This window comes from Myotis nattereri, assembly GCF_964212035.1.
Source record: "Myotis nattereri genome assembly, chromosome: X".
Lineage (NCBI taxonomy): Eukaryota > Metazoa > Chordata > Mammalia > Chiroptera > Vespertilionidae > Myotis > Myotis nattereri.
The window spans coordinates 149,931,294-149,949,163 of record NC_138078.1 but is presented as its reverse complement, the minus strand read 5'-3'; the positions used below and the strand labels follow the sequence as shown (position 1 = coordinate 149,949,163).

At 49.4% G+C, this 17,870-nt stretch overlaps 1 protein-coding gene across 1 annotated transcript; it reads right to left on the bottom strand.

Moving 5' to 3' along the window:
- Positions 1-3,574: 3,574 nt before the first annotated feature.
- Positions 3,575-16,439, bottom strand: DIPK2B (divergent protein kinase domain 2B). Its single transcript, XM_081081227.1, has 5 exons — positions 16,192-16,439; positions 13,547-13,811; positions 7,371-7,544; positions 6,222-6,510; positions 3,575-4,931 (listed from the first exon to the last, which is right to left on the bottom strand). The coding sequence occupies exons 1-5, from the start codon at positions 16,404-16,406 to the stop codon at positions 4,591-4,593; spliced, it is 1,284 nt and encodes a 427-aa protein (XP_080937353.1). The 5' UTR covers positions 16,407-16,439; the 3' UTR covers positions 3,575-4,590.
- Positions 16,440-17,870: the final 1,431 nt, after the last annotated feature.

The following is a 17,870-nucleotide window of genomic DNA, read 5'->3' as shown; positions in this document are numbered from 1 at the left end:
TTACAAAATCCAAATTATTAACCGGTACACCTGGTAATACAATCAATAAGAATAATACAAGGATAAACTGTGTGTCAGGTACTCACAACTGTAAGCCTACTTTTGCCCCACCCTGCATATGGTGTCTTGGTCCACTGGGAAGCTATAACACAATACAATGGACTGGGGCCCCACCATGTCTATGGTCAGCATGGTGCCTTAGTGCTGTGGTCGGCAAACCGCGGCTCGCGATCCACATGCGGCTCTTTGGCCCCTTGAGTGTGGCTCTTCCACAAAATACCACGTGTGGGCGCACACGTACAGTGCGATTGAAACTTCGTGGCCCATGCGCAGAAGTCGGTATTTTGTGGAAGAGCCACACTCAAGGGACCAAAGAGCCGTATGTGGCTCGCGAGCCGTGGTTTGCCGAGCCACAGTTTGCCGACCACTGCCTTAGTGCATTGGAGCTGCTATAACAGAATACTGTAGACTGGGTGGTTTATAAGCAACACACATTTCTTTCTCACAGTTCTGGAGGCTGCAAGTCCAAGGTCAAGGCACTGGCAGATTCAGAGACTTGTGAGGACCCACTTCCTGGTTCATGGACTGTACCTTCTCAATGTGTCCTCACAGGGAAGAAGGGGCTAGGGAGCTTTCTGAGGATTCTTTTATTTATTTTTTAACTATGTCTTTTTATTGATCTTATGTAGAGGAAAGGAGAGGGGGAGAGAGAGAGAGAAACATGGTTGAGAGAGAATTGTGGGTCGGCTGCCTCCTGCACACTCCCTACTGGGGATTGAGCCTGCAACCTGGGTATGTGCCCTGACCAGGAATCGAACTGGGGACCTCTTGGTTCATGGGTCGATGCTCAACCACCTCCCAAAGGCTCCACCTCCTAACCCTTCACCTTAAGGGTTAGGATTTCAATATATGACTCTTGGGGAGACATAAACATTCAGTCTCTAGGTGATGGTGTGTGAAAAACAGCAAGAGCGTCTGAGGAACACAGACATTGTCCTCAGAAAGAACACCTTCCCAGCACCTGCTCTGTCAGAGGCACCCCCTACGCCACTGCCATCCTCAGTGGGATTCAGAAAGGGCTCATGGGAGCTTGAGCTGTCAGGAGGAGCTTCTGGTCAGGGTAGGACCTCAGACGGAGTCTTAAATGATGCACAGGAAGAATGGAAGCAGCCCTGGCTGGTGTGGCTCAGTGGATAGAGCATCGGGCCTGCCGACCAAAGGGTCCCGGGTTCAATTCAGGTCAAGGGCGAGTACCGTGGCTGCAGGCTCCTCCCTGGCCCAGGCCCTGGTCGGGCACGTGCAGGAGGCAACTAATCGGTGTGTCTCTCTTACATCAGTGTTTCTCTGTCTTTCCCTCTCCCTTCCACTCTCCCTAAAAATCAATGGAAGAATATCCTCATAGCCAGTGATGGCGAACCTATGACACCCGTGTCAGAAGTGACATGCGAACTCATTTTTTTGGTTGATTTTTCTTTGTTAAATGGAATTTAAATATATAAAATAAATATCAAAATTATAAGTCTTTGTTTTACTATGGTTGCAAAGATCAAAACATTTCTATATGTGACACGGCACCAGAGTTAAGTTAGGCTTTTTCAAAATGCTGACACGCCGAGCTCAAAAGGTTCGCCATCACTGTGACATAGCCTCAGGTAAGGATTAAAAAAGAATGGAATCATTCAGGCCTCAGCCTGGATACAGACACTAGCAAACTCCCTCATGTCGGGTCCGGCTTTTGAATCCATTGCCACAGACTGCAGTAGGGGGTACTGCGGGGTGGGCTCTCTGGGAGGAGACACTAAGATGGAGTTCAGGGTGTGTGTTCATGTCCTGACGCTGCTGTCACAAGTGGCTACAGAGTGGGTGGCCTGACGCAATAGGCATTCATCCGCTCACAGTTCTGAAGGCCAGAATCTTGGATCAGTTTCCCTGGACAAAGCGAGGTGTTGGGAAGGGTGGTCACTCCTCACCCTCCAGACAGGCCAGAGGCGACTGTCTCAGACGGTCAGGCAGCCCGAGCCGCCTTCCCAGAGGCTCCTCCTGTCATCTTCACCGTCGGGGCTGCTCCTGGGATAGAGCCTGGAGCAGTAGAAAAGCGAGCCCCACAGGCAACTTAGTGGCCCTAAAATAGGGCTTTTCTTGGCCCTATTTTTAAAAAAATACATTTTTGTTGCTTTCAGAGAGGAAGGGAGAGGGAGAGGGAAACATCAATGATGAGAAGGAATCATGGATCAGCTGCCTCCTGCACGCCCCACACTGGGGATCGAGTCCGCAACCCCGGCATGTGTCCTGGACCGGAATTGACTGGGACCCTTCAGTCCGCAGGCTGACACTATCCACTGAGCCAAACTGGCTAGGGCAGCCCAGTTTTAAATGTGAGTGAAGGGACCAGAATGGGGTAGGCCAGGGCAAGAGTCAGAGAAGAGCATGGGCTGGTAGCCAGGGTTCTGGAACTATCCCAGCAAGTCATTCTTCCTCCCTGGGCCTCAGTTGGACTGTCTGCAGTATGACACCTGTGGAGCCAGGCATTCTAACCTAAAGGTGGTGATTTAGAAAAGAGGCTGAGAGGGCCCTAGGGGTGGAGAGCTGTCAGGGAGTCTGGGCAAAGGTCCAAAGAGCTCCCACTAATGTTTGAGGAGACGTGGCAAGAATATACATGGGGACCCACATCCCATTTAGATAAATATTTAAAAGGTATAAAGCAAACTAACAAATATTTGATAAAATAACCTTTTGTTGGCTGACCTTGAAAAAACATTCTTAGGTCAAGTTTGAATGAAAATTCTCACTCTTCTTCGAGTCCTACATTGGATGCCACAGTGTGGAGAGAGCTGGCCTGGGTCCGGCTGTGGCTACAGCGAGAATGTTCTACTCACAGACCTCTTGTTCCAGAGGGTGGAACTGGCAAGGTGCCCTGCTTTGAGCTTTAAAATGCATCTTTGCGCCGAAACCGGCTCAGTGGATAGAGCGTCGGCCTGCGGACTGAAGGGTCCCAGGTTTGATTCTGGTCAAGGGCATGTACCTGGGTTGCGGGCACATCCCCAGTTAGGGGTGTGCAGGAGGCAGCTGATCAATGTTTCTCTCTCATCGATGTTTCTAACTCTATTCCTCTCCCTCTCTGTAAAAATATATTTAAAAAAATAAAAAAAATAAATAAAATGCATCTTTGCGGTTGGGCTGAGACCACGCCTCCCATGGGCTGGTCCCTGCTGCAGGGCTATAAGGGCCGCCCATTATTGGAGACTTGGGACTCATGTGATGGTTAGCTTTGGCTCAAGGACACCCTGAAAGCCCTGCGGAAGCATCCTTCCATGTGTGAAAGACAGTCAGGACACTCCCGCCCAAGCTTCAGGCTCAGACTTGCAACCCGGCCTGCTAGCTCTCCTCCTTGCCTCCCACACAGGCATCTTTCTTAATAGGACCCTTGACTGTTCCATTGTGTCTTGGCACTTGCTTCTCAGAGGATCTGCACGAACACATTGGTCTCCAGCCCATGCCCCACTTCTTACCTCTGGATCCTTCCCACACTATGAGGTATTTCATATGTGTGCCCTTGGCCTGCAGTCTTTTTTTTAAAAAAAAAACACAATTCTTTATTGTTGAAAGTGTTACATATGTTTCTTTTCCCCCACCCCTTGATCTCTCCCCGCCTGCTCTCCCCACCCCCCCAGCACAGGCCCTCACCCGCCTAGTGTCTGTGTCCATTGGTTATGCTTATATGCATGCATACAGGTCCTTCGGTTGATCTTTTACTCCCCCTCACCCCCCCCCCCCAACCCTCCACCACCCTTCCCTGTCTTCCCTCTGAGGTTTGACAGTCTGTTTGATGCTTCTCTGTCTCTGGATCTATTTTTGTTCATCAGTTTATGTTGTTCATTATATTCTGCCTGCAGTCTTCTTACCCTGAGGTTGTGTGTGTGGCGGTGGGGGGGGGGGCAGCAGAAGGGCTAGCTCAGGGCCATGGGGAGCAGGAGTGGGCCCCTTTTGTCTGAGTGTAACCTAACATGCTACTGGCCAGGGGCCTCCCTCTCCACACCAGCCTCTGGACCTCGCTGTCTGTCTCATGCTCCCGCCTGTGTGCGTCTGAACACGCTTTATAGCAGCTGGGCTGAGGGAGGGAGGGAGCATGTTTCCCTGACTCTTCACATCTGTCTTCTTCCGCTAAGTTAAGAGTCTTTTTTTTTCATCCTCACCAGAGGATATTCCCATTGATTCTTAGGGAGAGTGGGAGAGAGAGGGAGAGACAGAGAGAAACATCGATGTGAGAGAAACACATCGACTGGTTGCCTCCTGCATGTGCCCCGACCAGGCCTGGGCCGGGGAGGAGACTTCAACCAAAGTACATGCCCTTGACCGGAATTGAACCTGGGACCCTTCAATCTGCAGGCTGATACTCTGTCCACTGAGCCAAACTGGCAAGGGCCACACCTGGATCTTCTGATGCCCAACCCTGGCTCTTTTGTGATGTTCCAGCCAATGAGGCCAGTGCCAGTGCTGCACAACTGCCCTCCTGTTGCTGGAATGTTCCTCAGTGCCTGGGAATGGAGAGCGGAGGATGTGGTCCCTGGAGGCCAGCCAGGCTCCAGCCCCTCAGAACTTGTCATTATACCTGCAGTCTGGGTAGCGGTAGGCAAATCTGGGGTCACAGGTTCTCAGGGGTCTCAAGATGCTCTTCAGCTGGCTGGCGGCCTCCAGGACTTCGGGGTCTGGGCGGTCGCCCTCCCCACACTTGGCCAGGAGGACATCGATCTGCTCCTGCACCGGAGAGGGGAACTTCCCCTGGAGCAGCGGAGGCAGGATCTGCCGACACACCAGCACCAGGCTCTGCTTCTCTGGGATGGAGTCACAGGAGGGCAGCTCGGCCTGGCAGCCGGTGACCAGGCAGCTGAAGATGTCTTTGTTCTCTGCTGCCCTGGCGGCTGCTTGGCTGCCTAGAAGAGAAGCATGAAATGTTACACATCCTACAACCTGTTCTCCTGCGGGGAGATGCCGCTAATTAGAATTGCTGGGCGAAGTGGTGTAGTCTCCCAGCATCTCCTGTCACCAGGAGATTTAGGGCTCAGGGACCCAAAGGCCCTGCTAAGAACGACATGGGAGGAGCTCTCTTTGCTACAGTTGGCCGAGGCCAGGGCCTGGAAACACACTTATCCCTCCCAGCAGTTGGGCTTGCAACTATAGGGCTCACCCCCATCTTGCGATTCTCCCATTCTTACTATTAAATTAGGGAAATCAGGAAATACAAAGTCGGGAGAAAGCACAGGTAGACCAGAATATGTATTCAATGGGGCTGGCATTCCGTGGTTGACATATCCAGAATATTCTGGAATTGGCCTCATTTCTTCTAATGAAAGCAAACCAGGAAATGAGTCAGTGTGGTTTAATCGGTCTGTCTTTGTAGGCTTTCTCATGAAAAGTCCTCTGTCGCCAGGCCTGTGTGGCTCAGTGGTTGAGCATCAACCTATGAACCAGGAGGCCATGGTTCGATTCCTGGCCAGGGTTGCGGGCTCGATCCCCAGTGTGGGGCGTGCAGGAGGCAGCCAATCCATGATTCTCTCTCATCATTGATGTTTCTCTCGCTCTCCCTCTTCCTTCCTCTCTGACATCAATAAAAATATATGAAGAAATTAAAATAAAAAGTCCTCTGTCCTATCATTGAGCTCACAACACTCGGTTACCGTTAGAGACTGGGATGCTCCAAGGCCTCCAGGACCCCGGTGAGCCTGTGCACACAGTGGAAAACATGAGTCACTCCTAGACCTCATGCGGTGCCATGCTTTTTAATTGGAAACTTTCTAAAAGGCAAAGGTGCCAAAATGGATTGCAACGTGTACAAGTGGCTCAGCCAGATCTTTAAGTTTCAGATAAAGGCTGAAAGCATCTGATGAGAAAGGCACTGAGAGGGAGATGGATCCAGGGGTGGTGTGTGTGTGTGAGGAAGGGCACGGCAGGGCAGGTCCCCGACCACACACACTGAATTGGGCCACAGCATCGCCCCCCCAGCCTCCCCCTTGGACAAGGTCAAGGCCAGTTCCCCTCTGGAGTTGGACTTGGAGCAGGGATTCTAGAGGGGGAGAGGGACATCTGACATGAACTTGGGGTGCTCTCACTGTGACATATGGAGACTGGAAAGGCCCAGTGGCACCACCCCCGGGCACCCCTCCAAGCTCCTGTCACTCTGACTTCCCCTCTGACAGCTGCTCAGCTGGGCCCCTGCTGAGTACCTTCCTGCCTGTCGATGACGCCCAGGGCACTGGCATCCCGGATGAACAGATGCCCGTTGTTAAAGATGCCAAACATGGAGGCATCCACGTGGGTGAAGTAGAGGAAGTAGTTCAGATCATTGTTCCGCAGGGACTCCAGGATCCTGAGGAGCTGATGGGCCAGGTCGGCTGCCTGGTCGGGGGGCGCAGCATAGAATTCCTGCAGCGGACTGGTGCTGCTGCTGACCAGGAACCGGCCGCAGGAGCCCAGGTACTTGGGCAGCGGCCACCCCTCAGCTCCAGGGAAGATCTGCCAAGGCAGGAGGAGGACGGAGCATTAGAGGGTTGGAGAGAGAACAGTCACAGACACAGCATGTCCTCTTCCCCCCCCTCCTCCCTCCCTTCCTTTCTCTCTCTCTCTCTCCTCTTCGAACAAGGCAACACCCCACCCCATCCCTGCCCCCTTTTTTGTTCTTGTTTCAGATGAATAGATTTGGAAGAAGCGCTTATTGCCATGCGGTAGATTGCATTTTAACAGTGTCCCAAGTAAGATATGAGAATGTTGAGGCACTTGCCAGGATTTTAGATGGGATTCGGATTCAGGAGAATATATTTATTTTAGGAGTTATACAGTTGAAAAAATATGACTACTATTCGAGATTTCACAAAATATCACTGCCTAGGAGAGGGAAGAGGGTCAACTTCAGGATGATTTAAAAAAAAAATATTTTTTAAAATGACAATGCAGCAGCACCCGGCCAGCATGGCTCAGTGGTTGAGCGTCGACCTATGAACCAGGAGGTCACGGTTCGATTCCTGGTCAGGGCACATGCCCAGGTTGTGGGCTTGATCCCCAGTGTGGGGTGTGCAGGAGGCAGCGAATCCATGATTCTCTCTCCTCATGGATGTTTCTATCTCCCCCTCTCCCTTCCTCTCTGAAATCAATACAAATATATATGTATTTTAAAAAATCTTCCTGATTTTGGAGGCACTGTCAGAGCTGCCTCCTTCACGGAGCCTTCCGGGCAACCTCAGGCAGTGAGGGTGGCTGATGTCTCCCCATCCATCCAGACACTAGCATGGCTTGGTTGCCCCAAGGCAGACAGTCCAGGGGGAGCGAGCTCCTCCCAGGCGGGCCCTCCTTGTTGTCCCTTGGGGGCGCCTGCGTACCTGTAGGAGGATGGGGTGCGCGTTGACAGCCAGCGTGTAGAGCAGGCGCAGCTTGTCGCGGTCCGTGAAGTGGTCCATGAAGATGCTGCCCGCGTCGGCCACCTCCGCGTAGCGCCGGACCACGCGGTCCAGGAGGCGCTGCGATGGGCAGCGCAGGAGAGGGCTGGGCAGGCCCTGCGGGCGGGGGGGTGGGGGGGAGCAGGTCAGGGCATTGGCAGGCCCTGCTGGTAGGGGACACCCTGGGGTTGGGGGGGCGGGCAAGTGGGCCCTGGGAGGAGACAGACCCAGGAAGGGGGAGGTTGTCAGCCATCCTGTTTGCTGTGACTGAAGGTTTCCTGAGACATGGGGCTTTCAGTGCTAAACCTGGGAAACCAAGGTGTTTGGTGACCGTGACCTTGTTCAACACATGCTTCTGACCCCAATGAGGAGCAGAATAGACTGGCCAAGGCCGGTGGGGATGCCTGCTGATCTACCACAGCCGGGCACTGAGCAGGGGCCTTCTGTACAGGATGGGACTGAGAGTGATGGGCACACTTCTTCACCACAATCTACACCAGCGGTTCTCAACCTGTGGGTCGCGACCCGTTTGGGGGTCGAACAACCCTTTCACAGGGGTCACCTAAGACCATCGGAAAACACATATATAATTACATATTGTTTTTGTGATGAATCACTATGCTTGAATTATGTTCAATGTGTAACAATGAAAATACATCCTGCATATCAGATATTTACATGACAATTCATAACAGTAGCAAAATTACAGTTATGAAGTAGCAACGAAAATAATTTTATGGGTGGGGGTCACCACAACATGAGGAACTGTATTAAAGGGTCGCGGCATTAGGAAGGTTGAGAACCACTGATCTATAAAGACACTCGAAAGAGTCAATGATAAACTAATAGCTATATTGATGATGTTCTAAAAGCTGTTTATTAGATCACAAAACCTCTCAAATTAAAAAAAAAATTTTAAATGCTAAAGTTCCTAAAGTCTCAGTGGTTTTAACCCTAAACAAATCCTATGAGTCCAAGTTTAGTTGATTTCAACTCTCTACGATTCCATGATCGGAAGTGGGCTGTGTGTGTATGTGGGGGAGGGGGGAGGAGAGTGGCATCCAGGTCATAATCTTTCTCTGGTTGGCACCTAAAACGCCCATCCATGGTCAGCAAAGGAATCACCATGACTACTTCCCAAGGGTAACAGGGAGCAAAGTGTCATGATCTCATGGTCACAACGCATCTGTGAAGGGGCTGTACTTTCCAGAAGACTGTTCAGCCAGAGGGTGTGTGTGGATGTCCTGGGCATATTGCCCTGTGTGAGAGGGCAAGGCATTTCAGTTGCTTAAATTTCCTTTTCCTTCATAGTCATTTCATCTTCAACTTCCATGTTGGATGAGTATGAAAATGCTGCAGCCATCAGTCAGCTGTTTCCCCCCCCCCCCATCAATATAGCCATGTTATTTTTATTTATTATTATTTAAAAATATTTTTTATTGATTACAGAAAGGGAGAGATAGAAACATCCATGATGAGAGAGAATCATGGATCGGCTGCCTCCTGCACGCCCCACACTGGGGATCGAGCCCGCAACCCGGGCCTGTGCCCTGACTGGGAATGGAACCGTGACCTCCTGGTTCATAGGTCAATGCTCAAGCATTGAGCCACACCAGCTGGGCTATAGCCATGTTATTTTTAAAGAACAAATGCAATGTTTAGTCCTTGACCTGGTAGCCTGTGAGAGATGAAAATATTTATAGTCCGAAAACTAACTGTGGCTCCAATATAAAATGTCCATTGTCACTTGAACACTTTATCATAACCTGCCTTGTATCTGAACCAGTTGAATACGGCCTCTCTCTCCCATCAGGGAGTCACCTCCCATGGAGCAGGGGCCTTGTCTTGATACTTCTATACCTTCCTGGGGCCTGTAAACACCCCTTAAGTATTTTTTTAATTAAACTTAAACAAAAGTAAATTTTATTTGTTTCGTATTTACCTCTAAACCTCATTCTGATTAAATTGTTAATGTGCATTTTGGTTAATATGCTTATTTCCCTTATTCTATTTAAACAAATAATTGAGATCAAGGAAGTAAAATTGTCAGCCATTCTTGTTTCAACAAAGCTTCCGGAACACTCTATACCACCATCTAGTGTGGCCCGTTTGAAATGAATAAAACTATTGAAAAAAAAGACCGTACCCTTTTATGTAATGATGTTTACTTTGAATTTATATTAGTTCACACAAACACTCCATCCATGCTTTTGTTCCAGCCCTCCGGCCCAGTTTAAGAACCCATTGTGGCCCTCGAGTCAAAAAGTTTGCCCACCCCTGACTAGTGGGAACAAAGCCTCCATGTCAATCAAGTCCCTTCCCACTTGAGGAAGAGGCGGGGTTTGTGTTTGGAGTAATGTGGGAAGCAGCTGGTAGTTGAGGGATGGGAAGGGACACAGTGGAGGGTCTGTGTTTTCCCCTGATTAGCCGTGTGCTGCCGAGGGTAGTTGGAGGGTCATTGCCTCTACGCCTGGCTTAATAGCAGAGGAAGCCTTCTTTGTGGTGGCTTTTTGAACAAGCACATCGTGATAACCTGGGCGGGGTTCTTGGCTGAGTTTCTGTTTGTGGACTAGGAATGTAGGCCGTGAAACACTCCCATCTGAACAATGCAGCTTTTAGAGGATAAAAGTCACGGTTTTGTTAGCCTAAGTGCCCCCTCCCCCCCCCCCACACACACACTCATAGGGACACACACACAGACAGGGACACACACAGAGACAGGGACACACACACAGGGACACACACACACAGGGACACACACACAGACACACACACACAGGGACACACACACATAGGGACACACACACACAGGGACACACACACACAGGGACACACACACACAGGGACACACACACACACAGGGACACACACACACACAGGGACACACACACACAGGGACACACACACACAGGGACACACACATAGGGGCACACACACAGGGACACACACAAATAGGGACACACACACACACATTGTGTTGCTTCACCCTCTTGCTAATTCCTGGTCCTGGTTCCTTGGCAGCCTCTGGCTGCAGCGCATGCCTGCAGCTCAGGAGAGTGCGTGTGGCCCCGCAGAAGGGGAACCACGGGCTCCCTGGCTCAGCCTCTGATGGTGGCAACTGGGGCTTTTTGTCCAGGTTGACTTTACTCCTAAGGAGAACGGACAGTCAAAGTTCTGAGGTTCCTGCATCAGTCAGATCCATCCTGCCTTCAATTTTCTTTTTCTTTTTTAAAAATAGATTTTTATTGATTTCAAAGAGGAAGGAGAGGGAGAGAGAGAGAGAATCATGGACTGGCTGCCTCCTGCACACCCCCTGCTGGGGATCAAGCCCGCAGCCCAGGCATGTGCCCTTGACCAGAATTGAACCTGGGGCCCTTCAGTCTGAAGGCCAACACTCTATCCACTGAGCCACACCAGCCAGGGCTTCAATTTTCTTTTGTTTCTCCTCTCCTTCTCTCCCTTTCCACTTCTCTGAGCAAACCCTGTGAGTTTCTTCTCTCAAACACACATCGACACACATGCACCTATGCTCACTTGAGGGCTCTAGCCTAGATACCTGTTGGAAAGTGGCTTTTGAGGAAATCAGGGAAAACCCACTTATGTCATATTCTGAGAGAGTCCCTGAGGCTGGCCCCACGGGTAGGCCCTGGGTCATGTGGTATGAGTTGAAAGATGAAGCAAGTCTCCCTACTGTCCATCCTACAGTCTCTCTCCAGTTGGCTCCTGCAACTCCCATATAAATAGAGCAATATCATAATTTTCAAACCAGAAATTAGGATTCGTGTTTAGCCAAATCTGAAATGAATGGTAACTTAGAAATTGCTTTAGTCACATATTCCACCCGAGATCATGGCAAAGGCTGCTTGTGTGGATCGTTATTAAGAAGGATTCGGGGGCCGCGTGTGGATTTAGTGGGAGGGAAAATGCAAGGATGTGTTAGGAAGGTCTGAGCTAGTAATGGGACAGGCTAGACTAGAGGGAGCTGTGTAATATTGGCTTTATAGGCAAAGGGTCCTTGGAGGGCTAACGGTGAGATGCTGTTAGCTGTTAACATCCTGACATGAATGAGATGTTTAGATTTCGCTGCCCATCACCTCAAGGCTCTAAGACAGCAGTTCTCAACCTGTGGGTCTCGACCCCTTTGGGGGTCGAACGACCCTTTCGCAGGGGTCGCCTAAGACCACTGGAAAACACATATATAATTACGTACTGTTTTTGCGATGAATCAGTATACTTTCATTATGTTTAATTTGTAACAATGAAATATCGGGTCACCACAAATGAGGAACTGTATTAAAGGGTCGCAGCATTAGGCAGATTGAGAACCACTGCAATAGGATCAGAGAATTGGTGAAATTTTTAAGATGGCTTATTGTTTCTTTTTTAAAATTGAAGTACAATTCACATGTTATAAAATTCACCACTATTACTATTTTATTTTATTTGTTTAAAAATATTTTTATTGATTTCAGAGAGGAAGGGAGGGGGAGCAAGAGAGAAACATCAATGATAAGAGAGAATCATTGATCAGCTACCTTCTGCACGCCCCCTACTGGGGATCGAGCCTGCAACCTGGGCATGTGCCCTGACTGGGAATCGAATTGTGACCTCCTAGTTCATCGGTCGACATTCAACCACTGAGCCACGCCAACTAGGCCACTTTAACTATTTTTAAGTGTACAATTCAGTGGCTTTTAGTGCACTCACAGGGCTGTGCATATATCATCACTCTCCAACTCCAGAATTTTTTCACCATCCCCCAGAGAAACCCTGGACCCATGAAGCAGTCACTCCGAATTCTTTCTTCCCCTCAGCCCCTGGCAAACACTAACCTGATTGTTGCCTCTATGGATTTGTCTATTTTGGACATTTCTTAAAAATGGAATCATACAATATTTGTGCTGTTGTGTCTGGCTTTTATTGGCATGATTTTTCCAGGGTTCATCCATGTTGTCGCATGCATCAGTACTTCATTCCTTTCTATGACGGGATAATAGTCCATTGTACGGGTATAACATATTTTGTATATGCATTCATTAGTTGATGGACATTTGGGTTGTTTCCACCTTTTGGCTACTCGGAACAGTGCTGCTATAAATATTCATGCACAAGTGTTTGCTTAAGCACCTGTTTTCAATTCCCTTGGGTGGATAAGTGAGTTTGCCCTCCCCCCTTTGTTGATAATGGATAGGTGAGTTTTGATAAGAAGGAAAGAGCAGGAGTTTGGATGCTACCTGCATGGGAAGGAAAGGGTATAGAGCAGCGGTTCTCAACCGGTGGGTCGCGACCCCTTTGGGGGTCGAACGACCCTTTCACAGGGGTCGCCTAAGACCACTGGAAACCACATATATAATTACATATTGTTTTTGTGATTAATCAGTATGCTTTCATTATGTTCAATGTGTAACAATGAAATTGGGGGTCACCACAACATGAGGACCTGTATTAAAGGGTCGCGGCATTAGGAAGGTTGAGAACCACTGATGTAGAGCTTATTGGTCACGCGGTGGAACCCTAGGGCCAAGGGTCTCTGGAAAGGGGGACAGGAGATGGTGCCAACATGGGATGGCAATGACCTTGATCTTGGTGGATGGAGCAGGAATGGACTTTGTCCACAATTTATAAAACAGCTGTTGAGATTTTCCTGTCTTTTATAAGGAAGGGAAAAATCTCTGCTGGGGATGAAAAGATGGGCTAGGAGAGGGTCGGAGTGAAGTGAAAATGGTTATGGCTCTGTGTTTGAACAAGGTGTTAATGGATGCATTTTTGACAGAAATAAGGAAAGCTTGTTTAGCTGCTGTGAACACAAGATGAGAAAACTGGTAAGGTTTTGGCACAACCAACTGAAGAATGGGACCCGCATATTACAAAACGCTGGGCCGTGCATTTCCAGGCAGATAGACTTTCTGCAAAGTGTCTGCATATCCATAAGCTCATCAGGATGAACGGATCAATCTCGTTTAGTTCCTTCCTTGTCACAAGCCCCTGTTTCATGTCATTGCTTTGTCCCACCTTAGACAGAACACAACTCCTTTTCCCCAGACAGAGGTGTGAGATGGGAACAGTCACCTCCTCCATCTCGCCCTCCAGTCTCCAGCCACAGGACCAACCCCGCTTACCTGCACCAGGTCGGGTGTGAGGCGCTTGGCCTGCAGCCATTTCTGGAACCTTCCTGTTTTCCTCAGGACACGCTCGATGCTGCAGGTCTTTGGGGCTGCGGCAGAGGCACAGATTCTCCTGTCTGAGATTTCATGCTGGTGTTTGCTGACCAGCCTGGATATCTCCACGGGGCGCCAGGTTTTGGAATCATCTGAGTAATTTGCAGGGTACGAAGGCAAGTAGCCCAGAGGCAGTTCGACGTGGGTGGCCAGCCAGCTGTCAAACCTGGAAGAAGAGCCCTTTTAGGAAGCAGGGGCCAAGCAGGGACTAGTCACAACACTGCCAGAACCAGAGGCCAGCAGAGCCCCGGGGAGGTGGGGGAGAGGGGGAGACAGAGACACAGGGGACCACAGCTGGTCTGATCCATCCCTCAGTTTTAGACTGGGGCGCTCTGAACTCTTTCTATGCGAGGACTGCTTTTGTTTCCTCGCATTTAGGGAAGTGTATAGATGGCAGAATAGTCGAGGAAGGGTCATGCCAGACACAAACCTTATCCTCTTGTGCAGCCAGCACAGAAGGACTAGCCATGGCTCTCTGAACTTCTACTCCACGTAAAGACGGCAGCTTTACACTGGCTTGTACCTTTGATTCTCCTAACACTTCCTCCCCCCACTCTACAGATGTGGAGACTGATGCTTACAGAGCTTAAGGACCTTGCCCAAGGTCAGACAATATGTTAGCTTCCCCAATTGTGTTTGTGTCTGGGGGGTGGGGGAGGTGAGGGCGTTCAACTTTCAAAATGCCTTAAAAAAGGCCCTTAATAGGGAAAGTCCACATAAACTCCATGCAATAACTAGCATCTTGCAAAAGAAGTTCAACAATTCTGGCCCAGCCAGTTTGGCTCAGTGGTTGAGCATCCACCTATGAACCACGGTTTAGTTCCCCATCAGGGAACATGCCTGGGTTGTGGGCTCCATCCCCAGTAAAGGGCATGCAGGAGGCAGCCAATCAACGATTCTCTCTCATCATTGATGTTTCTATCCTTCTCTCCCTCTCTGAAATCAATAAAAAATATATATTTAAAGAAGTCCAACACTTCTGATGATTTTCTATTTGTTATTTTTATTTAGTAACTTAGTTGAATAATCAAATATACCTTTGGTTAATACTGATTGAAAATAAAATTATTTTAAATTAATACCTTCTGTTTAGTCACCGAATCTTATACACCTGAGACACGTTTTTAGGGTCGGGCAGAGAAGAGACCTATACAAAGGGCCTTGGGTATTGAAAAGGCTGGGAACCACTGTCTACAGGTTTAAGGTCCCAATTCCTGGGCACAGCATTCAAGGCTCCCTGCACCATCTGACTTTTCCAATCCTCCTCCCTCTCTCACGCTTCCACGCATACCCCATGCTCCAGTCACTAAACGCTCTTCACTTCTTCCCACACCTCTGGGTCTTTGCTTAAGTTGGTCCTTCTACCGGAAGCCCTTCCCTTCCCATTAAATTTCAGCTCAACCTTCCAGGCCTTGCTCAGAATGCTTTTCCCTGGAGAAGCCATTCCCCAGTCCCCATTTGGAATTAATATCCCCTTCTTCTAGTTCCCAGAGGTCCTTTACACTTCGCTTTTGGCCTGCATCAGACCAGGCCTTATTATTGTTATTTGTAACACAGCTCCCTCCGCCTAAACCCCTGGAGGGCAGTGGCCAGAGTGATAGCCATGTTGCTACAACCCCTGCCGGGTCTTGGCCGTGATAAAGGCTCATGGACTGTGTGTTGACAGGCTTGGCTTCCAGAGTGTGATCCCTTCTTTGATGACAGCCATGTGCATTACAATTTACTAACCTTGGCTTTTCCTCCGGTCAAGGCAACATCTCACAACAGAAAACTGGTTCAGAAACTTTGGAGCAACCAGCCTGGCTTGAATCCCAGATCTGCCACTTATTAGGTGGTGACCTTGAACAAGACCCTTAATCTTGATATGTCTCAGTTTGCTATCCGAGTAATGAATGAAAAACACTAACTCCCAGGATGAAGTGAGTATATAAAAGTAGCTTAAAAATGTCTGTTACGCCACAGCCAGTTTGGCTCAGTGGATAGGGCATCGGCCCTCAGACTGAAGTGTCCTGGGTTTGATTTCGGTCAAGGGCACGTACCTTGGTTGCAGGTTCCCCGGCCCTGGTCGAGGTACGTGCAGGAGGCAACCGATCGATGTGTCTCTCTCACATCGATGTTTCTCTCTGTCTCTCCCTCTCCCTTCCACTTTCTCTAAAAATCAATGGAAAAATATCCTTGGGTGAAGATTAACACACACACATAAAAAGTCTGTCACATAGTAGGTTTTCTATAAATTTTATTCCTCCCCCTTTGAGAAATGAACTTGGTCAATGTCATAGTCCCAGATTACTCCCTTCATAGAAAAGAAAACTTTAAGCTCTCACTTCAAAAGGACACTTTGAATTTAGCAATTAGGGCTGGAACTTGGCTTCACACCTGACCCCCCTCTCCACCCCAACCTCAACCCGCCGCTACTCTGATTAAATGGCTTTGCTTCAGCTCCCACCCATAAATTACAACATGGCTCCTTTTCAACAAACTCCTGGACATCTTTCATCACAGGAACAGAATGTTGCCCCTCAGAACGATCTGATTGAGATTCTGACCTTATTTCTTCTTTAAAAAACTTCTTGCAAATAGATGTTCCAATGCAGGCATTGCATTTATCAAGGCCGAGGACAGTCCTTCCCAAACTGTAGCTGGTTCTAGGAGAAGGAGGAGCTGGCGAGGAGACAGCAGAGCCCAGGGCTGAGACCCAGAGCAGCTGAGCCAGCCAGCCCAGGCAGAGGGCAGCCGCCCCCGGCCCCAGCCGGGGCTCCATCGGGGCCCAGGCCTCCAGCTGCAGCCTCCAGCTGTCCACTCAGAGCTGGGCAGAGGCAGGTCTTGGCAAAAGCCAGGGGGCTGACTTCAGAGCGTTGACCCTATCCCGGCCTCCCGGATTTCTGTTGGACGATGCTAAGGAGCTTGGAGCTAATGAGGCCTGGGAGGAGGTGAGGAAGTCCATGGAGGATGCTGATAACCCGGTTTCCAGAGTTACTCTTCCTCTGCCTGTGGTGGCTGCCGCAGGCTGGGAGGGGCTGACTGGCAGATTTGGGGAAGGACAATGGTCAGGGCTTCCCTGTGCAGTCCTTTGGACAAACACAGGATATCCTGGCTGGGCAGGAAAGGTCCATGCAGGATGTACATCCGACCTGGGTTCCACCTGGGAGTTTTGAAAGATTCTGAGGGCCTCCACCCTCCACTGTTTTAAGTCTGAGTCTATGTGTCCCTGTAGATCACACACACTCGCCAGTCCCCCCTACTCTGCAGTGAGTAATTGGCCTGCCCCTTCACTGACATGCCTTTCCACTTTGACATATTTTGGATGTGAAATAACCAGAGGTCAGCTTCCTGGCCATTAAGTGGCACATTTAAGACTGATTTGCTTTTTTTTTTAAAATATATTTTATTGATTTTTTTACAGAGAGGAAGGGAGAGAGATAGAGAGTTAGAAACATCCATGAGACAGAAACATCGATCAGCTGCCTCCTGCACATCTCCCACTGGGGATATGCCCGCAACCCAGGTACATGCCCTTGACCGGAATCGAACCTGGGACCTTTCAGTCCGCAGGCCGACGCTCTATCCACTGAGCCAAACCGGTTTCGGCAAGACTGATTTGAATAGCAAAGGCTTTGCTGCTTAGGGAATAGAAAATCTCAAGTCTAGGCTTGCAGATCTGAGAAGAGAGGGGAAATAATTTGGTGGCTTCTGGTTTGATGCGGGGAACACCAAAAAGACTCCTCGGCCTCAACTCAGCTGAGTTCAACCTCTTCCCCTCCTCCCCATGCCTGAAAGTCCCTCCTCCCTTTACCACCCTGCCTCCCTTTTCAGTGGCTGCCCCAGGATTGCCTTCCTCCTGACACAGAGATAAGGTCCAAAGCATGGAGGAGACGGGGAGGGCTAATGTAGGAATAGAGAGAGCCTATGAAGACCAAATAAGGGAAGGCAGCTTTAGGCTGGGAGAAGGAAAAAGGGAGGTAAGAGGGGGCCAGGGACTGCCTCTGGAGAATTGGGGAGTTTTGCTCAGATTTGTGGGAAGAGCAGGGTAATGACTCTTCTATGATGGTTAAGCAAGTGCTTATTAGCCAACTGTGTATCCTCCTCAGTCCAAGGTCTGGTGGCGTTTTTCTATATTGTTGAATTGTGAGAATTCTTTGTACATTCCAGATACTAGTCCTTTGTTGGCTATGTATGTGGCTTGTAAATATTTTCTCCCAGTTGGTAACTTGTCTTTCATATTCTT

What these genes read in the sequence shown, in the direction of transcription:
- DIPK2B (XM_081081227.1), bottom strand. Translation starts at nt 16,406, where the DNA reads ATGGAGCCCCGGCTGGGGCCGGGGGCGGCTGCCCTCTGCCTGGGCTGG. An exon ending in TTTTTTAAAGAAGAAATAAG is followed by an intron (nt 13,812 to 16,191) that starts GTCAGAATCTCA and finishes CTCTTCTTCCAG; the next exon opens with GTTTGACAGCTGGCTGGCCA. An exon ending in TCACACCCGACCTGGTGCAG is followed by an intron (nt 7,545 to 13,546) that starts GTAAGCGGGGTT and finishes CCCCGCCCGCAG; the next exon opens with GGCCTGCCCAGCCCTCTCCT.